Genomic DNA, 24,065 nt, shown 5'->3' with positions numbered 1-24,065 from the left:
TTTAATATGTAGCCTAATTAAACCATGTGTTTTCTTGGTTTTGATACTTTATTTGAACCAATTATTATTGCATTGTCATTATTATGTAATTTTAAAGGTTATTGCTCACTTGGTTATATTTGTATTACCAAAAAATATCAAATTACACCAAAATAATTGTTAGAGACAGTCCTAGATTAGTTAAACATTTCAAAGTTATGTGGTTTCACTTTCCCATTCATATTTTTTTCATTGAGGATTTTGGAAGTGCAAAATCTCGTGGAGTAAGTTCCTCGTCACACCCCTAGTAGCTCCGATGACAAGGAAGTTAGATTCCATTGTAAGTTTCCATCTTTTCATTATTTCAGCCTGAAACTAAACCCCTAAAGCGTTCCTAATGTTAATCTGACGCTGTGTGTGGCTTCTCGCTTTTCCTCATAGATGCGTGACAGTATGATCTGATGCTGACAGCACCGGTCAAGCCTGTCTTTATCTGATACTACACATAATAATACAACAGCATGTTTAAGCCACAATATGTACGATTTTTGTAATAAAATATAAAAAACACCTGCACTTGTGATATATTTAATGCTTTTGTGTACTTGGATTTAGAGGTCGACCGATATTTGTTTTTCAGGGCCGGTGTTGATACCAATTATTACAGATCGAGTAGACCGATAACTGATTTTTTGAGCCGATATGTCTGGTGTAAAAATTAAAATTAAACCGGCTTTTAAAATGACCGATGTCGAAAATCGGCTAAATGCTTCATATCAATGCCAATAATCGGCCAGATCCATAATCGGTCAACCCCTATACTTAGATTATCCCAAAAGTTCAAAAGGATTTCTACATTTTGGTTTTAAATAATGGCTCGTCTCTTGTAGTTGTAACCCTTTTAGTCACTTAATATCTGTGCTATCCTGAGTTTCTGATGTAGAAACTACATCAACACAAATGCGAAAGCATCTGAAACGCAGCTGTTGTGCCTTGCAGCTAATTCATCATGATTGCATAATATAATGCGACTTTTGGTTGAGCATGTGAGTGGGAAGATGAACTCTCAACTATCCTTACACTTAGTTGTATATTTTCTGGCAACCTGAATTTTTTTAGACCCTTTTCATTTATAAAATGATCTACTGTTTAAAAAAAATCCGTAAAAATTACAATGTTATTGCAGCTGGGTTGCCGGTAATTTACTGTAGATTTACATTTATGTTATTTACTGGCAAGAGTTTGTTCAAAGTTAAATAAATATATTTTTCTTTACAGAACAAAACTATACAATAACAGCCTCATGCAAAGCATTCTGGGAAGCAGAAATCATCATCAACCTTTTTCTGTTTTTTGCTTCAGATTTTGGTTCCCAGAATGTTTTGCTTGATGCTGTTTTTTTTAGTTTTACTCTGTAAAGACAAAGACTTGTAAATGTTTAATGTTCATTTAACTTTTAACAAAATGTTGCAAGTAAAACACATACATTTAAATCTACGGTAAGTTACCGGCAACCCAGCTGCAATTTCTACGGAATTTTTTTTACAGTGTAGGTATAGTCTCTGAAAGGCGTAAAATAATGTGGTCAAACATAGAAGAAATTAAACATCATTACCTCATCCGTAAACTTGCTTGATGTTAAAAGTAATTCCATACGTCTCTGGATGGTAAAAACAACATTTCCGATCGTTTCACTTCCGTCACCTATGCTTTTGTTATTGTGTGATATCGACCTCTAGTCGTAAAAATCTAAATATTGTGCCTTTAAAGTGATTACGTGGACCAATAGCTCAGACTAGCTACTGTAAGCGTTATTTAGCTAGTGACATAATGTATAACATTCATGTTTAGAGCTGTTTGCAGATGCATTACCTTGTAATCGTATGTATTTTGGTAGACAGAGTTCTAGATGTCATTCTGCATATGAAAGTGACGTTTGTCAAGTATGCAATGCATACTCGACATTTGACCTCTGCATTTAACCCATCCCAGTGAGTACACACACACTGCAAATCATGAACCCGCACACATCCAAAGCAGTGGGCAGCTATGCCGATACAGAGGAGTCTAAGATGGCGGCGTTACCTGAAGCTAGTTATTTTCGTTTATAAAGTATAAAAAAGTGGATACCCTCAGAAGGCGTTTGTTTATCCTCCTTGAGCCGTTTGGATTTCTTTTGTGAAAGATGGATGCACATTTTTTGGAATTGAAGGAGGTGGACCCCGTAACTTTACATTTTAACAACTGTACGATCTAGTACATTTTCTAAAATTACTGAAAATGTGTTCGTCTGAAAAATGATGGACATATGCATCTCGGATGGCTTGGGGGCTTGAGTAAATCATGGGTTAAAAATTATTTTTTTGCTGAACAACCCCTTTAAGGTGCCTTGCTCAAGGGCACCCCGGTCTCATGGCTAACATGAACAAACAATGAACAACAATGCTAGTTCATGTAATACAATTGTTAATTTTAGTTAATTGTGCATTAACTAACATTATTATTTTTTTAAATGTATTAGTAAATGGAAAAATTTACATGAACTACTTTAGTTTGCCTTTTTGCTAAATAATTTAAAAAAATTAACCAAAGTTGAGTTCTTCCATTTGCATCACACCTCATGTTTTCATTGATTGATTAAACTAAGACATTTGGCCAACTTACTGTAAATACACATTCACATTTATTTTCAGAAACTTCATTCAAGATTAACAGGTATGAGACACAGTGAATTTTGCCCCCTGAGGTAAGTGTTTGGCTTTATGACCCTGTTAGTCATACATAATCGCAGTGGTTCACCTGCCCTGAGGCGGGCAAAGCGTTATGATCTGTGACAGGTGTGGGAGTGCTGATCACTGCTGACGGAGTTAGATAATGTTGGAAAAAAGGTCTGGTGTTCCCCTCAGAGATTACTTAACCATCAAGTAACCTCTGGCTGATAAAGAAGGCCATGGCATAGGGATCATATGTAACTATATTGTGTGTGACGAAAGAAGTTGTGATAGTGTTTTTTAATGTTTAAAGGGAAAATGTTAATGCTATTATTGTTAACGGAGCATTTTATATTTATGCATTTGCTAGATGTTTTTTGTACAATGCCATCTTAACCATGTGACCAGTGCTGGCAAAATAAGTCGGAAAGAGCAAATTTTCAAAAATTAGTTATTTATATTATTTGACATTCACTATTATAAAAACGATGAATGATTTGTTGGAATCTGACAAAAAGATTACAAAGCTACACATCTTTGAAGTTAAGTCAGCAAAGTCAATTTTGAGAAAAATTGAATTAAAGATTTTTGAACGTTCCAAAACAAAAATCACAGCATCTGTACCTTAAAACCACTTTGAAAACTTATTGATTTGGCACACACAAAGTCAAACATTCACCACCTTAAGCTGGGAAATAAACATCTGAAATGGCAAACAAAGTCGGATATCCGACCTCAACCCCGACCTCAGCTTGATAGAGATGCGTCATCATTCATGGACAAGATGGCAGCTATCTCTTTGTAATATTATGTAAACAAACTTTCAACTATTTCTACAGTAATATGTAATGTAATGAATAACGATATACAATACACACAATATTAGGGCTGTCAAAATTGAACTGTTACTGTAAATTAATTTTAATAACTTATTTTATTACCCTGCAACACGAAATTTCTGACCCAAGCCCTGGCACGTTGTTTGATAAATTGAGAGGCAACCTTAAACAGGAAAAAAGTCATCAAACATATAAAATGAACTTTATTTGTACAACCCCAAATCAGAAAAAGTTGGGACACTGTAGAAATTGTGAGTATAAAAGGAATGGAATAATTTACTAATCTCCTAAACTTCTTTTTTATTCACAATAGAATATAGATAACATATCAAATGTTGAAAGTGAGACATTTTGAAATGTCATGCCAAATATTGACTCATTTTGGATTTACGAGAGCTGCACATTCCAAAAAAGTTGCGACAGATAGCAATAAAAGGCCGGAAAAGTTAAATGTACATATAAAGGAACAGCTGGAGGAGGACCAATGTTTAGGAATGGGAATGTTGTCCCATTGTTGTCTAATAAAGGCTTCTTGTTGCTCAACTGTCTTCTTTGTCACATCTTCCTCTTTATGATGTGCCGAATGTTTTCTGTAGGTGAAAGATCTGGACTGCAGGTTGGACATTTCACTACCCGAATCCTTCTTCTACGCAGACATGATGTTGTAATTGATGCAGAATGTGGTCTGGCATTGTCATGTTGGAAAATTCAAGGTCTTCCCTGAAACGGATGATGTCTGAATGGGAGCATATGTTGTTTAAGAACTTTGATAAACCTTTCAGCATTGATGGTGCATTTCCAGATGTGTAAGCTGCCCATGCCACACGCACTCATGCAACCCCAAACCATCAGAGATACAGGTTTCTGAAATGAGCGCTAATAACAACTTGGGTTGTCATTGTCCTCTTTAGTCTGGATGAAATGGCACAAATTCTTTTGATTCGTCTGACCACAGAACAGTTTTCGACTTCGCCACAGTCCATTTTAAATGACCTGTAGAGTTTTAGCTGGCAGTGGCGAATGGCACGGTGGATTGTGTTCACCAACAATGTTTTCTGGAAGTATTCCAGAGCCCATGTTATGATTTCCATTACAGTAGCATTCCTGTATGTGATGCAGTGCCGTCTAAGGGCCCGAAGATCACGGGCATCCAGTATGGTTTTCCGGTCTTGATCCTTACGCACAGAGATTCTTCCAGATTCTCTAAACCTTTGGATGATATTATGCACTCTAGATGATGATAACTTCAAACTCTTTGGATTTTTCTCTGAGAAACTCAGAAAACTATTTTTCACCGCAGCATTGGGGGAATTGGTGATTCTCTGCCCATCTTGACTTCTGAGAGACACTGCCACTCTCACAGGCTCTTTTATACCCAATCATGTTGCCAATTGACCCAATAAGTTGCAAATTGGTCCTTCAGCTGTTCCTTATGTACATTTACATTTTCTGGCCTCTTATTGCTACCTGTCCCCACCTTTTGGGAATGTGTCGCTAATGAAATCCATGAGCCAATATTTGGAATGACATTTCAAAATGTCTCACTTTCAACATTTGATGTGTTATCTATATTCTGTTGTGAATAAAATATAAGTTTATGAGATTTGTAAATTATTCTATTCCTTTTTCGATAGTGTCCCAACTTTTCTGATTTGGGGTTGTACGTTTTCTGTGAGGTGTACCGTCCTAAATGCTTACAATACAAAGGATGCGGTTTATCCAGTTGCATGTCTGAGATTTTGGTTTTAAAACGTGCAGAAATTAGAAAATAAAGTGCAGTACTTGCTTGATGTTAAAATAGTTATTAAGAGCAATAAGACTCAAAAAAGATATTCTGACATATATCCTGATAGATATCCTGACACACCCGATGCGTGCACAGACGCTCAAGCGCGCAACCCCAATACACACACATAGAAAGAATTACAGTTTTGACAAGAATACACACAGATACAATTTGTTAATCTGAGGGAAAATATCTGATTTGTAACATTATATCAGATCCTTGCATTACAGTAGATCTTAAAGCTGTCTTTCTCAATGTCAATCAAACAATAAAAGAAAGAAAAAAATAAACATATATTGATATTGTTCTTGACTTGTGTGCCAAATCTATAGTTTTACCAGTGATTTTAAGATATTGATGTGATACTTTTTTTTTAAACCTCTAAAAAATCTTGATTATTTTAGCGGACTATTTCACTTGTGATTAACATACAATTGCATAAAGCGTCCATATTTGTCCATGCACAGGTTGATTAGAGTATAAAAAATTGAAAGGTGTTAAATTAAATATAAATATAGATAAAAATGTGTGATTAAGTTGCGATTAATCGCTAGGTTAACTCATGATAATCATGCGATTAATCTAGATTAAATATTTTAATTGATTGACAGCCCTACGTAATATGTATGAACTGATTTTTTTTGCCATAATTGGCTCAACAAAATTAAAGTTTTTCGGTGTCTCCAACCTCCAGTTTACCCGGAACGCAGCATGAGAGTAATAAATGCTGTCGAATGTTGATTGTTAGTAAATGTTAGCTTGTGCAATAACTAATGTTTTACAGAATACAGATGTATGTTGCGCAAAACCCCTATTATTTTTATAAATACAAAGTGAAAACAATGTTTCTAAATAATATAATATAATTGTTATCTTCAGGTGTGGCAGCTAGATATTGCATCACAATCATTTATATGTCATGCAGTGGAAAATTGGCAATAAATTAAATTGCTACTGGCTCAACATGTCTGATAAATGCTGGTACAGAGGTAAGAAAAGTCTGGAAAGTGTTCTGCCCTACAAAGGCAAAGTGCACTAGGGATGGATAACGATTAATCGCGATTAATCTATAGCAAAATAAAAGTTTTTGTTTACATCCTATATGTGTGTGAACTGTATATAATAATTATGTATATATAAATATGCCCACATGCATGTATCATTTTAATAAAAAAAAATTAAGTACGGTATTTAGATTTGTTTAGAATAAAAATGATACATAAATATACGAATGTATATTCACATGTAAACATTTCTTAAATATATACATGCATGTGTGTGCATTTATCTATACAAAGTTATTATACACAGTTCACACACATATATGTAAACAAAAACTTTTATTCTGCTATAGATTAATCGTGATTAATCACTATGCATCCCTAGTCAAAACTGAGTTTTGGATTGAAATGGGCTTTGCGAGATCTTATGTGCTTTGTGACAAAGTCTCCGGGTTCAATTTTGTCCCATTTCAGAGAAACGTGCGTGCCAAAATTGCAGTAACATGTTTGACTGGCTGGTGTAAAAACTTTAAGGGCATTTTTCTCGGTTTCAGTGTTTGCGTAGTTACTGTACTTAGCTTTTGGATGGCAGTGTTAACATCTATGTGGAACGCAGCATAAGATTAATAAATGGTGTCAAAAGTTGATTGTTAGTAAATGTTAGCTTGTGCAATAACTAATGTTTTACAGAATACAGATGTATGTTGCGCAAAACCCCTGTTACTTTTATGAACTCAAAGTGAATACAATGTTTCGTAATTATGCAATCTAATTGTTATTTTCGGGTGTGGTAGGAGGACATTGCATCACAATCATTTATAGAACCAGTTTATCAGTGAAGGGTTCACCTTGTTAATTCACTGGCTAAACGCCAGGAATATGTTACGACAGAGTTCTTTCATGAACATGTAAGAAATGAAAACACTTTTGTTTACAAAACCACACATACGTTAAAAAATTCCCTTGAGAAAGTCATTTCGATGAGATGTAATGACTGATCTTGTCTTGTCTCGTCTTAATAAGTTTGATCTGATTCTCATGTCAAACGTGTCAGATAATTCATTTAATTATTTTAACAATATATGATCTTTTAAATTTTAACAGGCAGCAGATCTGTGATTATTAATTTTGGACTATGAGTAACACGCAGGGGCAGTCGTGATCTACTGTAGTTAGAGAGTCAGGCTGGTAACCCATAAGTCACCGGTCCAAGTCTCACATCTGTTGTGACTAATGTGCCCTTGAGTAAGGTACATTTCCTTCATTTTCTGGGCACTGAAGTGATATATTGTATGCAATCGTGTGTGTGTTAACTTGCTTGCCATTGGTTTTTGGGTTTATTTTACTGGCTCATGTCGAAATATTTCTTCCTCATCTCTATTAATTTCTGGTTCATGATTCATGTGTATGGGATCATTTAACCCATTTTCTTTTTCCTTGAAAAGGCTAAAAGCACTGAAATGAAACTGTAACCCTCTTCTTGTCATGTTTTATTGCATCAGCAACACACACAATGAAGTCCAGTACTCCGGGCCAAATGCTTAACTATAAACATAAACTAAATACTGAAGGAATGAATGGTCTTTGTGCTCTTACCAAAACCACTGCATGGTAGGCTTGCCTTAATTCCTCAATACTGACGTCTTTTCCTACGTTCACGTTACCATGGAAACTGCATCGATCGTGGTGGGCTGTTTGTGTAAAAGTGTTTATAACATTCTGAAAAAGAAAAGATTAAGAAATATGTATGAATGTATACATATTAGAAGTAACTCATGAAACAGGTGAAATAAATTCTTTGATAATTTATTTATTAAGTCAGAAACTTTTATTTTATTTACAATAGAACATAGAAAACATATCAAGGTTTTTTTTTGTTAATCCATGACTAGGCCTTAGTTATATTGGGACATTAAAAGGTGGTGTGCAGGGCTGGGTATTGGCAAGGGTCTCACGGTACGATACACATCACGACACATTGGGACATGATTGCGTGTTGCGATACATTGCAGTACTTTTTCCTTTTTTTTAATCAAAAATGTAAAAAAAATAGAGCTGAATTTTTTTAAACCAAAGTGCTTTTACATGTTGGCTTTTAAAGCTGCAGGCGTTTTAAAATTTTCTGCCATTTCCTCATTCCCACTAACTTTTATGTCCCGAGACATTTGCCGAATGGCCGTATATGACAGACAACTGGACAGCGACAACGACAGCAGCGGCGGAGGAGGTCGTTTGATGCACACAGAGGGATTTGATGTGCTTTTAAAATATCGATAGTAGAGATTGAAATATCGATACACTATTGTGGAAAAAAAAAAATCACAATAGTTAGCTGTATCGATATTTTTGCACAGCACTAGTGGTGTGTAAATTTTAGCAGAATCTAGTGGCGAGATTGCGAATTGCAACCAACAGCTCACCCCTAAATTTCAAAACGCATAGCCGCCACAGGACAAATGTTGTCATCCGAGACAACGTAGGGAGAAACGCGCAATGGCAGTGATTTATGTTAAGATATGTCTTGCCATAATGTTTTCAAATTGAAGACTCATTGAAATTTTGAATTTTTGAAATATTCTGTTATTTATTTTTTATAAAAAATAATCTTATCTGTGAACGTATTAATTTAAAAAAAAATTAAATTCATGTTCCCTCATAATCTTAAATCAAAAACGCAAATCTCCTCCACTCATCAAAATGATCTCTCTTTACTTCCGATCATATGGTATGGCAGGTGGGCGGGGTCTGTGAAAAGATTGTGGCGATTAGCAAATAGCAACATGATTCAACTTCAAACGACTCAATTAGCTCTCAATGGTCGAATTGTAGTCCAGCCCTACCTTTTTATTTTAAAGCCGTTTTACTTGGCTACACTGCAAAAAATTATTTTCAAGAAAAAATTTGTAGTATTTTTGTCTTGTTTTCAGTAAAAATTATCTAAAAATACTTAAATTAAGATACTTTATCTTATTGAGCAAAACGACCCAAGAAAATAAGTCTAGTTTTTAAACAAAAAATATCAAATTTAAGTGATTTTGTGCATAAAACAAGCAAAAAAAAATCTGCCAATGGGGTAAGCAAATTTTTCTTGAATTTTTTTAATTTAGTGTTTAAAAAAATATTCAAGATTTTTTGCTTAACCCATTGGCAGATTTTTTTGCTTGTTTTATGCAAATCACTTAAGTTTGATATCTTTGGTTTGACTTATTTTCTTGGGTCGTTTTGCTCATCAAGAAAAAGCTTCTTAATTTAAGAATTTTTAGATATTTTTACTGAAAACAAGACAAAAACACAAATTATTTTTTTTCTTGAAAATCTTTTTTTGCAGTGTATATGTCACCACGGGGAAAATAAGATAATCGCTACAGTACTTCGATTTCATGGCGACTTTAAACAAAGCTCAAACATACATTTTAGTCTGGGACTAGGACAAGCCACGCAAATGTTTTTACTGAGGAAATGTAGTATTTTAAGAAAGAAATTGCTTTTTCACTGCATATTACAGCTCGGTACAGCTCACTTTTGTTTCCGAGCAAGCCCTACCTAACCTATACTAAAATGTGACATGTTAACACTCCAGATCACGGATTGGTCAATCATCACTGTCAGCACTGAAAAGCAAACCAAGCCAAAGTAAATAAGCCGAGTCTTGTCTGGCCATGCAGTGGAAAATTGCTAATAAATTAAATTGCTACTGGCTCAACATGTCTGAAAGATGTTGGTACAGAGGTAACGAAACTGTGGGAAGTGTTAACATATGGAGGAACATTTTCCAACTACTTGGGTTAATTGGCAACAAATGGGTATACAGGACTGGGTATAATAAAGTACTTTATAGAGTCTCTCAAAAGAATAGATGACCAGAGGCTCACCAATATGCCAAAAACTGCATCCCATTATGTATAAAATGATAATAAAAGGGTCATCAAATAGAACTGCCATAAGCAGAAATCGTGAGGGAGTCAGGGGACACAGGTAATAATATTAACATTTATAAAATAAATAATTGTATAATAGTAAAACAATACAACGTGGTAGGCAAAATGTGTTTTAAGTTTAGATACATTATGAGACCTTCTCCCTTGCCTTACAGTGCCAAATGGACTGAGACAAATGAGTCAGCAGATTGAAATCCTCTGTAGGAAAAATGAATTTGCACATGGATTGTCTTAAAGGAGATGTGGGGAACCCTGGGTCCTGGAGGGCCACTGTCCTGCAGTGTTTTGTTTCAACCCTAATAAAAACACACCTGAAAAATTAAACCAAAGTCTTTAGGATTACTTAGAAATGAAACACAGGTGTATTTGATTAGGGTTTAAACTAAAATCTACAGGACAGTGGCCCTCCAGGACCCAGGGTTCCCCGCGCCTGCTTTAAGACAATCCATGTGCAAATTCATTTTTCTTTTCTTCCCTCTTTCTGTCTTTTCTTTTAACGCCCTGCCAGCTTTTAAGGCTATATTCATGGCGGGAATGAAGTCTTATTATATAAAAGACTAGAAAATATTTAATTTCTATGTTTGGATTAACTTGATTAAAAACTATAAACAGAAAATAAAAGGTTTCTCACAGTGACCGAGGTAATACAGTGTATGTTTAATGGACAATGATTTCTGACGGATAGACATTTTGTAGGAGTTTAACTCTTCTAAAAATTATGGGTGCTTTTACTCAACAGCAGAATTTATTTCACGCAACTTATTATTTAGACAATGATACCATTCTGATTGCCATTTATTTCTAATGTATTCATTTATTGTTTGTTTTAGGCCTAGTCCACACGAACATGGATATTTTTATAACAACTTTTATAACAATCCCATCCACACATGCTCTGTTTAAAAGTAATCTCCGTCCTCATGAAAAACCAAAAACACGCTTTCAAGTGCTGTCAAGAGCATGCCACACCACAGGCGGCGATATAACCCAAATCGTAAAGCCACCTTGGCCAATCAGAAGCCTAACAAAAGTGACATCGCAAGGCAAAAACCCCGGTTTTACTAACACGACAACACTGCCTTTCTTAAAATCCTCAACCTGGCAGGGGTTTTCAAAAATGTTCGTTTAGTGTCCTGATACTGCGTTTTCGTGGGACGAACGGCCGAACCACGTAAAAAAATTTTTACGGTTATAAAAATGCCCGTGTGGACTAGGCCTCAAGTCTGTGAATGGTATAAGACACTTATGGCCAGATTTACTTTCAGCCTGCGCCAGTACAAACCATCATATTGGCATTAAATAACGACTGTCTGGATTTACTAAAGACACGCATTGGATCATTAGCACTGAAAAGGTGTGGTCTATTTATTTTTGGGACTGACCTTATTGCATATACATTTCTAGGAGTTTTCCTTTCCAGACACAAAATTTATGGGAGGAGTTTATTTAAATGATTTACGCATAACTGGTATTAGCGCCATTTTTAACATAAAAAAGCCTGTCATAAATAATTTTGAGTTTGAAATGGCTGCAATTTTTGCTGATTGGAGAGGAATCACAGAGGATTGTTTTACCATGTAGTTGTTTATTAGGAATGCCAGGGTTACATATTCAAAAATATTGTTTGCCAAGCCATGTTATTTTTTAATTGTCGGAGGAATTAAAAGAGGAGTCACTAGAAGTCGTCACAATAGCAGGTGTTTCAAAACTTTTTGTAAACATTCATTTTTTGTCCTCTAGTTTTTTCAGTGTCCTTTGGCTTTGTTAGCTGTGATTTCACACCCCAAATTTTCTGCTGCAATATCCATGGTACTGAACTCAAGCACATCAGGTGTTAGTAGATCACCCGCACCTCATCAGCTCTGCTAGTTTGTGCTGCTCTTAGTAGATTGCATTGGTCATTATGAAAATCAGCTGTTGTGTTTTTTTAATCTCACTTTTTTAGTAAATAATCTGCAGATTTACCACTCCCCATCTGCGCTTTTTGGAATTGTGCTCTCTCGGTAATTTGCTCCGTTCAGTAAATCTGGGACTAATTCTGTGCTTCTTTGGCTGCATTGTCTGCTTTCTCATTGTCAGCAAGTCCTGAGTGTCAGCAAAAGAAGATGTTAAAATCCTTTGCTTTGCACATAGATAATTCAATAAAGATCTTCACTATTGCTGAATAATACATTTTTATACTTTCCGGTGAATCCAGCCATGATTTTGAGTCAGTCATTATTAAGAATTTTTGTGAAGAGGTCTCAAATTTTAATGCCAACAATAAAGCATTTGCTTCTGCAGAGATTTGATCTGGAATACGTATTCCCTGACATAATTCATTTGTTCAGATGTGTGTGTATATTGGAGTATGCTGCCGGAAAAGAGCTCTTACTTATTTCTGAAAATTGTTGTTGATAATCATTTGAATGGGTTTCAGATTTTTGACTACGATAAAATCCAAAAAGATTGTTTTTTATATCCCATGGAGGAATTCTGCAAAAGTGTGTTTGTGGATGAATATAATTTGGTTTTCTTGTCTATTATTGAATACTGGGCTGAAAAAACAGCTGGATTTCCTTTATTTGTTTTTCATTTGATTGCATATTGTAAGGCCATCTTTAATCGTCTGATTTTCAATGAAGGTTCATTGGCTTCTACATATGAACTCTAAATTAGAGATCACTTTTCAACACCACTGCTGAATATTTTTTATACATAAAATATGAGACAGTCTCATTCCCGCGGTTTAAAATCACCTTGATTTTCAACAAACATAACCAATCACATCAACACAGTTGAACTCGTGGATAAGTAGTTTAGGTCATAGATATTATGCGTTGATGCCGCTGCACACTGTAATGATTGCAGCACAGCTACTTCTGTGATGCTTACGTGTTGCTCACATCAACACTAAAATATTAGTGCTGCAAACACGCTGAAACTGAACTTCGCAGTTGTGTGTCTGAAACTGCTGAACATGTCGCATCTATTTACATGTATATCAATGGTCCGATGTGGTGCGAAAGATGGGAAGTGCGAACTAATTTGCATATTCATATCTATGTGCCAAGCTGTGTGATTGAGTAGAGACAGGCCTAATTGGCATATTCGTAGATACGCATATATTAAATGAGACAAGGGTGTAGAGTTTCGTTAGGAAAGGAGCAGCTTTCACATCTAGAAAGGATATATAAATACTGAAAGGCGTATCTACAGGTTTTACAGCAACATATGGTTTTTATCCATCCTTGCACAATCCTCAGCAAGACATTAAACGGCATACTGCATCTATTATAACAGCATGGCGTTAAAGTAGAGTCTGTGTGCTTGAAGTCTAGACATTTTTCTGTCTAGCTTATCTGGTGCATAATATTGTGAAAATATACAACAACAAAAAACAGGACTGTTGAACAGCTGTAATCCCATATCAGACTCAGAAATGTCCGGGACAACATTCCTCTCCAAAAATTCTAGTAAATGTTTTCCTCAGGATCCAGACATAAACAGACTGTTGTTCCCAATGGTAAAATTATCTGGTTTTCGTTTAGGTCATATATTGCACTGTAAAATGTTTTAAATATATATTCTTCCCTGTAAACCTGGCAAGATGTCTCTGCATCCCGGTGTTGTCACGTCTGCACCTTAAAAGAAAGCACATTCAGCCATTGTGATTGATTTTTCGGATAATCATATTGATATTGAGATCTGGTGACTGTGGAGGCCATTTTAGTACAGTGAACTCATTGTCATGTTCAAGAAACCAAAAGGGATGGACATGGTCAGAAACAATGCTCAGGTAGGCTGTGGCATTTAAACAATACCCAGTTGGCAGTAAGGGGCCTAAAGTTTGTCAAGAAAAGACCCCCCACACCATAACACCACCACCACCAGCCTGCACAGTGGCAAGAAGGCATGATGGATCCATGTTCTCATTCTGTTTACGCCAAATTCTGACTCTACCATCTGAATGTCTCAACAGAAATTGAGACTCATCAGACCAGGCAACATTTTTCTAGTCTTCAACTGTACAATTTTGGTGAGCTCGTGCAAATTGTAGCCTCTTTTTCCTATTTATAGTGGAGATGAGTGGTACCCGGTGGTGTCTTCTGCTGTTGTAGCCCATCCGCCTCAAAGTTGTGTGTGTTGTGGCTTCACCAATGCTTTGCTGCATACCTCGGTTGTAACGAGTGGTTATTTCAGTTAAAGTTGCTCTTCTATCAGCTTGAATCAGTCGGCTCATTCTCCTCTGACCTCTAGCATCAACAAGGCATTTTCACCCACAGGATCCACATACTGGATGTTTTTCCCTTTTCACATCATTCTTTGTAAACCCTAGAAATGGTTGTGCAAGAAAATCCCAGTAACTGAGCAGATTGTGAAATATTCAGACCGGCCCGTCTGGCACCAACAACCATGCCATGCTCAAAATTGCTTAAATCACCTTTCTTTCCCATTCTGACATTCAGCTTGGAGTTCAGGAGATTGTCTTGACCAGGACCACACCCCTAAATGCATTGAAGCAACTGCATAATTGCATTAAAGGTCACATATGGTCAAAAGTGAAATTTTGTGGCTTTTTTCATGATAACTGAGGTCTAGGGGCTATGTAAGTACCATATAAGTTTCAAAACAGTCATTTAAGAGTCAAATTCACACAGCCTGCTTGAAGTAGCTGTGAGTTAAAACGGTTCGTTTGTACTTCCGTGAATTTGCTACGTCACCGTGAGACAGTCGCCGCCTTCAGTCTCCACCCCGAGCACTGTCCACCATCCACTGCCCCACCCCCTTGTTGCTAAACAAACTCCATCACACCACGTGAGAAAATGCTGTTCAATTGATGGATGTCAGGAAACTAAATCATTGCAAAGGCTTCTGAAAACATTAATATACGAGAACAATGGCTAATATTCATTTAATTAGAAATTCCTCAATAATTAGTTCAACTTTAGCCGTCTGATCTAAACATTTCACAAGTGACTGCTTCGGTGTGGCAGTTCAGTGCTGGTTTGTCCAGGAATCTACTCATCAAAGACGTTGCAGTCCTTTGTTGGATCCGACCTTAAATCCACAACCCGTAAGTAAACACATATTAAGCAGGGCTGCACGATAACTTGCACGCGATTGTCACGCGAATCTCGTCGTTAGTAAAGCGGCATCACCTGCTCTCAGAACCGGCTGCCGGTTGCCGCTTCTGAAATCAGCTGATGGTGATTTACTAGTAATCAATGAACCGGCTTTACTGAAGGGATGCACGAGACAATCGCATGCGAATTATCAGCAGTCCTAACTTTTAAATTACATTATGGAGCCAGAGAAAACTGAAATGATATATTGTAAACAATTATGCAATGCTAACGTGTTTGCTAACTAGATGCTAAAGTGTTGTTTTGTAACGTTAAAGTTTTTGGTAGCCACCGGTTTTGATAGAATATCTGTTGGAAATCAGACGTTGTTTGTATTCTTAAGTTACAGACACAAGCCCTTTTGGTGTCTGTTTGTTTATTGAGTTAAACATGGTAAGGTTAAAATCTCTTAGTCTCTGTGTCTATTGGTTTACTAAACTAACATTTAGTATCCAGAAACTAACACTTAGTGTAATTCCATGGGTAACTTTATTTCAACTGCGTATTTCACTCATAAAATAACAGGCCTATCAGAAGAGAGGCTCATGAATATTACTATTACATGCCAAAACGACCTGTTTTTAGCAGAGCTCCTGAAAGAGGAGCTGTAAAAAATATATAGAGATTGTTTTTGGTACTTAAACAGCAAATATATATTCTTAAGGACATCATAACCTAAAATAAAACTCTAGAAAGCCTAAAAATATGTGACCTTTAATGAGAAATTGAACAGGTGTTCCTAATAAACCTTTGGGTGAGTGTAATTACAATTCACAAGTTACATGTTTCTCCTTCATTCATATTTTGCGCATATTATTTGAGAAACAGACATCGTATTTCATTTCTTTTTTGGGGGGGACATTTTTTCACTATTTTACTGACAGAACAATGTTAAAACAAGTTTTTTAGATAACTGACACAATATTTGATTATTATTACTTTAATTGGGTATCCTGTTAAAAAGACCAATTTTAAGACCAATTACTCTACATTTTTAGAGACCAATTAGTTTACCATTATTAATTAAGTTTAAAGAAACATGCCATACTAAAAACATTACTTGTGTGCATTTTAAGCCAAAGCAAAGAGCACTTATGTATTTTAAGATATGTCAGTGCAAGTTGTTGTCAGTTTGGACAGCTGTGGCCAAATGCATAAACATAGCCGTGACATTAAGACTGCGTCTTAAGAATGATTCTTACTAACTAGCAATTAGTTAGGGCTAATCAGTCTTATTATTTGGATTTAAATTAGAGCAATCTACCTTTCTATATAACATACTTAAAACAGTTATGATCGGTCTTGAAGAAAAAAATTCATGACTAACTTTTAAGACTAGCCTTAAAGTTTTATGCAACCGGCCACAGAGCTCTTACATTTATTTTAGTCTAGCACTAATCCCTGTCCGGGAAACTGTCCCATTAAATATCAAGACATGACATCAAGATCTAATGCTTGTCTAGGCATCATGGTCTAGTGGTTAGACAGTCAGACTTTGTAACCCAGAGGTTGTTGGTTTGATTCCCACAGCTGGGTTTCGGTGATAGTTGGCCAGTATTTGTGGCTGTGTGTGTTCAAGACTTGCAGTCAGCGACAATCATGTCTCTTCACTTTTTCTTTTATGGGTCACTTGTTGTTTAATCAATCATAATAATCTGGAAAAAAAGTGAAATAAGAGCTGCTTGCCAGCCAAAACTCATTTGACCTTTTTTATGATTTTTTTTCCAGTGTAGCTCTTTTAACCACTAGGTATGCTATTAAAACAAACGACACCTAATGAATAAATGTTTTGGGCCTTTTTAAGCAGGGGTACACTTTAAAGAGTTAGTTCACGCCAAATTTTTATCATAAATCGCTTACCCCCGTGTCTTTTAAACCACCAAAGTCCTTTGATTGTCTTCAGAACACATATTTAGATATTTTTGATGAAAACCGGGAGGCTTTTGCCTGTCCCATTGACTTTAGTTAGATTCACAATCTGTTTCCAGCAAAGAATGAGAGACATCGCCAAAAAGGTCCATGTGCCAAGTGACAAGAACCTTTTTGTGAGCAACGAAAGAAAACTTTTGATTTTATTCAATAATTTGTTTTCCTCTTTGGTCATTCAGTGCGCGTTAATGAGCAGACTACGGCGCATGCTGCTGACGTCACCTGCTGATGTAGTTGCCAGCAATCAAACACAGAATACACTGGCAAGTAATTTATATGGGCTGTTTAAGCATTGTTTACAATGTTTGCATAAGGCTTAACTAAAAAAGGGGAAAAAAAATTTGGCAACCATGTCAACATCCGCAGCGTTTTGTTTTATTGTTTGTGCACAAAACAGACAGAGATCTTACTTGAACCTATCCTCTCTAACTCACATGTGTTTACTTGATTTCTGGGATATTTTACATTATCTGTGGGCTTCAGGGAGATGCTAAGGTGCAGGAAATTCCCGAAAAATCCAGGGGAAGGTTGTGTATGAAAAACCCATTGATGATGTTTATCATTATAAAAGAATTTGTGTGTAGTTAAAAGCGAGAAACAGACAAAAAAAACTGAAACTGATCCAAGAGTCTGGTTTTCATTACACGCCATCCTTCCATCCAAATTGACTTCCAAGCAACCCACATTTTATGCCTCTTCCAGACTTCCCAAATTTAGCCCGATTTTGGCAGGATCTGCTTGTCATAGGTTGTCATGGATTCATATACTGTATAAAAATAACAAGACTCAATGATTTTATCTTGTATAGTGTCATAGTATTGACCAAAAATGCGATAACTTGCTTGATGATGTGGTGGAGGATATGCAGTACGATAATATTTTAAGTTTGTGAAATCAATTTGAACTTATTAAAATATGTTTAAATACTGAAACCATACAGCAAATATACGTTTCACATTCTTTCTGATCCCTGATCATCTTCCGCACATTACACATAAGCACTCTGTCGTGTGCAAGTCTGATCATTAAAACTTTGACTAAACGAAACCTTATGGAGAAATAAAATTACTCAGTTATTGCAAACTATTTTGATATGCACATTGCCACATGCACGTTTGAGCTATTTCGATATGCTGCGTAGCCCAAGTATACGACATGTGACACAATGTCTGCAATGCTTGACAATGTCTCGATGGCATGACTAGCATGTTGATTATTTTATTTTTTTTGGGGTCATGCACAATTGTTTCTGTCTATGACATTGACAATAAAAGCATTGGAGCTTTTCGGTACACAGCTTGTGAAACAAAAGAGAGATTATATTACCGGTGCTGCTAGGTGAAATTAAGCAAAAGATGAAAGGTGTGCATGGGTGTCGGAAACCTGTGGGTGGGACAAGACTTTCCATGGAAAATGCACAAGAATTAATGGAAATTGTGGCACACAGATGAAGATGAGTCAGATGGAAGCTAATGTTTGAATGTGATACAGCTTGTATAATTTAACCAAAAATTCCAAATAATTTCCTTTCATTCCTTAAATGTTGCACATTTTGTAATATTTCCAAAATTCCAGAGCTTGGCAACCCTAGACAAGACCCACCCACTTTATAAGACCAATGATATTAAAAGAGAGAAAGAACACCGTTATGCAAATTTGAAAACCACAACAACCGGGGGGAAAACAATCCATACATCTCCATTGACTTTGTTTTGCGAGAGGCTGCCTCCTTGTGAAAACAGAATAATGACTAAAAGCTGCTGTGTGACAAGGTACAGCTAGCAAGCCAAAAAAAACCCCAGAAATATGTTTTTATAAGCTGTCGAGCCGTAAAACTCAGCCTTTAGGGAGAAAAAAGCCAGAAATGACAAGGAGGCGGCTTCTCGCAATACAAAGTCAATTGAGACGGTTGGATTGTTTTCCCCCCGGTGGGCGTGGTTTTCAGGTTATGACGTGCAGCACTCGGTCTCTGTTGGCATAGTCTCAGATTTATGAGACTTGTAACTCTGTATAAACACCTCTTGTATTATTGACTCCCTGTGAGAAATCGTTTGATTGTTTCCTTATGTTTGCAAGTCGCTTTGGATAAATGTAAAATGCCTAAATGTAATTAAACCCACACCCTTTTTCTCTAATTAAGTGCATGTGTCTGTTCACTTGTCAGAGAGCCATCAGTCAAATCCAATGCCCTAATAAATCAAACTCTGTTTTGCATTATTAGCTACAGCCTTGACTTTAAAGGCATTTGTTTAAAGGAGCAGGGAATAAAGGAATTAATTTTAACTTGATTTTTATTATATATGAGGTCATCTTACTTGAACAAACATCCTGTAAGTTTCAAAACTAAAAATGTGCTTGTTACTATAATATCTACTGCTATTGACCCCAAGCCAAGAGAAATGCCAGGTTCTGAAATGCGGCAAGTAATGATGTAGTAGTCAATTTTCAAACCCCGCCTCCACTTAATGTCTACTTCGGAAAACCCGCCCACTGGTTCGTGCAATGAACTGGTTCATGTCTTTAAATAGGGCTGCACGATTCGGAGAAAAAATCTAATTGCGATTTTTCTGAACAAAATTGCGATTCGCGATTTAAAGTGCGATTCATTGGTATATAATAAAAAAGCTACATCCAGGATTGTTGTGGTGGTTTTAATAGCACCAAAGAAAGATGCTGTGCTACTGTTTATTTAAGACCTCTTAAACATTGTACCAAGGTGTCTGCAGGACTTTGCTCTTCTGCAGACACACCTTTTTTAATCTAAGAACATTAAGAAAATACAGTTTAACAAAAATTTATTGAAAGTTTTATTTAAAATAACATATAGGCCAATGTATTTTGGCTGTCACTACAACAATGCTTCTGACAAGCAAATGTTTAGTTTTTTCTTTTAATCATAAGACTATAATCATCTTGTTTTACTTTTCAGGCATCTGTAATAAATGTTAATATATTAGTTATTAGAATCTATGATTTAACATAAGCAAAAAATACAAATAAAACCCTGCACAGTCCTCACTGTAGGATTTTAAATGTGGAGCTGCAGAAGCTTGTTCAGTTAAGAGTAAGGAGTGATTTTAATTTTTGGTGTGTAATAAACATTTCTGACACAGAAAGCACCAGGTTACCGTCTGTCACTTTAAGACACAAGACAGCTTTAAAACTGCTCTGCTTTAATGTACTGATAAACATCCAGCTGTTTATGTTCACTTAGACAAGAAAGAAAACTTAAGTTTAGTGATCACGCGTGTGCTGACTGCTCTCTGTGTGCGCGCTTCATGAACCCTCGTGCCTGTAAATATTCAAAGCGATGCAGATGTGCGCGTGCAAGAAACTATACTGTACCTCTTTTGTCTGCTGTGTTCCGGGCTTTAATGAAACCTGCTTATAGTCTGATGAGGTGCTTGTCATTGTTTGCGATGCATGACGAGAAACGGACGTATATACCTTTCTTTAAGTCCAACATTACACAAAAGGGAAATGTTTTCGCGCATTTCTGTCCTTTCATTTGCCGGTTAATGAGTTATAATGGGTTTTAAAAATGACTGAATCCAAAATCTGCCAACTTCCATGACATTCCGCATTGTGCAGTTAATTCCATTTGTATGCATTTCGCGATTCTGTCCATGTTTTTCGCATCGCGGAAATCATATGGCCGTACACTTTGTTGGGGAGTTGAACTGCTGCTTGCGCAATGGCGTTATCTGACGTTCAGTCAGCACCTCAGTGTTAATGCACTCTATTGGTTTAAACTGCATCAAACGTAAAATGCGCATGAAGCGAACTGTCAAAAACTGCGTACTAGATGATTGTTATTTTTGATAGTTCTGAATCGAAATAATCGCAGTTTTTGCGATTCGAAAATCGCATCCATCCGAATCGCGATTTCGGTTCAAAAACGATTAATCGTGCAGCCCTATCTTTAAAGACTGCAAAATATTGTGCAGTGCCTGCATAACCTTCCCTCAGAATCTGATATAAGGAATGCATGGTTAAAGTTTCTTGCATGGGTAAAACATGCTGGATTTGCTCAGACTGCAATTAAAAAGCAATGCTGGCGCAGCAATCTTATGCCAGTAAAACACCTTTAGTACCACTATTGCTTTGTTAGAGATGGCTTGATATGTCCTGATTGTGTGTAACATCCGTATCTAATCACAAAGTTAGTGATAAGGACTTAGCATGCTGTAACACGCAGAAGCATGTTTGTGGTCAAGTCAGTTGTGGCTTAAAAATTACAGTAGTTTACGGTAATTTCTAGGCCCATAGCGTTTGAAGATTTGTTCTTTGCTACTTCACCCATACGCATTGTCATTTATGTGTATCATGTCTTGTGCATAAAACATCTTACGGCTCACATATATGGGTTAATTCTAGGGATGCACCGAATCCAGGATTCGGCCGAATACTGGGCTTTTTGACGGGGTTCGGTACGGACGAATCTTAAGATTTTTTTCCACCGAACCGAACCCTAGGTTTGCGCTACGCTGGTCGACGCGACGCGGCCGTTGATTACACACATTGGGTGCTGACGTGGAGATAAGCTTTTTTCGGTAAGCCTTAGGGGCGGTTCACATTTCGTAGACACACATGGAAAAAACGAGTTCGTCGCATCGCTTTCATTATGCATAGACTTATGGTAATTGTCAAAATAGTTTTTCCCACTTGTCATCCTGGCATAATGTTGCCTATCCTTTTTTTTACAGTTAAAATCAAATAAAAATACACTGCTATGAACATTGTTACTTCATTTATGTGTTTTACTGTGTAAATGAAATAAGAATGCGAGTAGGATTTGTAATTCGGTTTCGGCCAAATCTTAAACAGTGGATTCGGTAGTCCCGAACCCAAAAAAAATCTGGATTCGGTGCATCCCTAGTTAATTCCTCTGGCTGCCATTTTTCCACATTGGAAGTTTTCAAAACAATTCCCCACATGTAAAGACGCAGGATTAAAAGCTAGTTTACTACAAAAAAACTTATCCAATCATAGCAGTGGGTGTTTACCAGTTGTGGGCAATAACGAAGTAAATGGAACTGTAGTTAAAGCAACACCAAAAAGTTTTTTTACCTTAAAAAAACGTTTCCAAAAAAGTTTCAGTGGTTCATCCACTCAAAACAGGGTGAATGGCACTTTCACATTCGCTTTGCAGCCCTCTATCGGCCAAAACCGCACTAAAGAAGTTTCCAACCGTCGGGTAGTGGTCCTGTAGTTCGAGTGAAAACTACAAAAACTTGCTTTACGGCAGACCTACAATCCAATCAGAGCCAGCTATGCTGCAGTATTTATGACAGTGGTAATAAACAATTACGCTTCTAACCTGTAGGGGGAGCAAAGAGCAATAAGTCTTTAGTGTTGCTTTAAGTGGTTTATCACTAGGGCTGGGCAAAAAAATCAATTTTTCGATTAATCGTTTTTTAAAACGTGGTCGATTCAGAATCGATTCTCGGAGAGCAGAATCGATTTTTTTCTTTCATATTTATTTCTGCAAACATTGAGTGAAAGATTAACATTAATCAAATTACTAGTCTTCTTCAATAGATGTCATCCTCTTTTTTGCCTAGCGCATGTTATCAAGGAGCAAGAGGCAAGCCTGTCATTCATTCATTCAGTGCTTAAAATGGTGTTTTCAGGTGCTTCGTTGATTTTATTAATTCCCCACTTGTAACCTGCTGTTCACTGTTCTTTTTATTAATATAGTATTTGTATTAAATCTATATTTATTGAGTTGAATAGAGTATAAAAACTGGCCCGAGAGCCAGAATCGAAAATTGAATCGAGAATCGAAATCGAATCGATTTGGTAGCTTGTGAATCGAAATCGAATCGATCTGGAAAATCTGAATCGATACCCAGCCCTATTTATCACGTATCTGTACTTTACTGAAGTTTTTAATATCTGTGGAGACTTTTACTTTTACTACATTTTAAAGTCAAATATCTTGCTTAATACTCTACTACTTTTTGAAAATGTATTAGTGGATAAAAAAATTTACTGGGCAAACTAAGATGCACAAGTGACACGTCAAGCCACCAATCAGGGTTGTGGTTGCCCCGGAAATACACACGGTTCATGTAAGCACGGAGAGTCAAACTGCATTTATAAATGTACATTTCGTATATAAATGTATATTCCTGACTTGTTAATGTATGATTATGCAATGACTTTACTTGAGAGGAGATCATTCCTAACTCATCATTAACTACTAGGGATGCACCGATACCACTTTTTTGGAATACGAGTACTTGCATTTCAGTACTTGCCGATACCGATTTAAATGATTTAAATTTACAGGTAACAGCTTTAGTCTTATAATTTAACAAAAAAACAAAGGACTAATTTTCCAGTTTGTTGTAAACTCTGCCTCTTTGGACAACACAAGAGGCATTAACCCCTTACACGCCGCTCAAAGATAGACATTTTTCAGACCGTGGTATCGATTCCAGGTATCGGGGGACTTTTAACGAGTACGAGTACTTTAGAAAATGTGGTAGAGGCCGATACCTGATACCAGTATCGTTATCGGTGCATCCCTATTAACTACTCAAAATTTCTGACTTGATTGAGCCACATCATTATGAACATTACCAACACAGAGTACACCCCTCACATTTCAGCAAATATTTTAATATATCTTCTCAAGGGACAATACTATAGAAATGAAATGTGAATATATTTTAGAGTAGTCAACATGCTCCATGTTTAGCAGTATAGATTTACTGTCCTCCGAAAATAACCAAACATACAGCCATTCATGTCAAAATAGCTGGCAACAAA

The 24,065-nt window shown here is 36.4% G+C and overlaps 1 protein-coding gene across 3 annotated transcripts in view; it reads right to left on the bottom strand.

Moving 5' to 3' along the window:
- Window positions 1-24,065, bottom strand: part of fdxr (ferredoxin reductase) — a 54,867-nt gene that overhangs the window by 25,740 nt on the left and 5,062 nt on the right. For all 3 annotated transcript variants that reach the window (XM_073814994.1, XM_065272303.2, XM_065272302.2), the window contains one exon: window positions 7,913-8,035. In XM_073814994.1, the coding sequence (XP_073671095.1) occupies window positions 7,913-8,035 (123 nt within the window). The remainder of the gene's footprint in view (window positions 1-7,912; window positions 8,036-24,065) is intronic.

Source organism: Paramisgurnus dabryanus, chromosome 1 (assembly GCF_030506205.2).
Source record: "Paramisgurnus dabryanus chromosome 1, PD_genome_1.1, whole genome shotgun sequence".
Taxonomy (NCBI): Eukaryota; Metazoa; Chordata; class Actinopteri; order Cypriniformes; family Cobitidae; genus Paramisgurnus; species Paramisgurnus dabryanus.
This window is presented reverse-complemented; position numbering and strand designations above follow the sequence as displayed.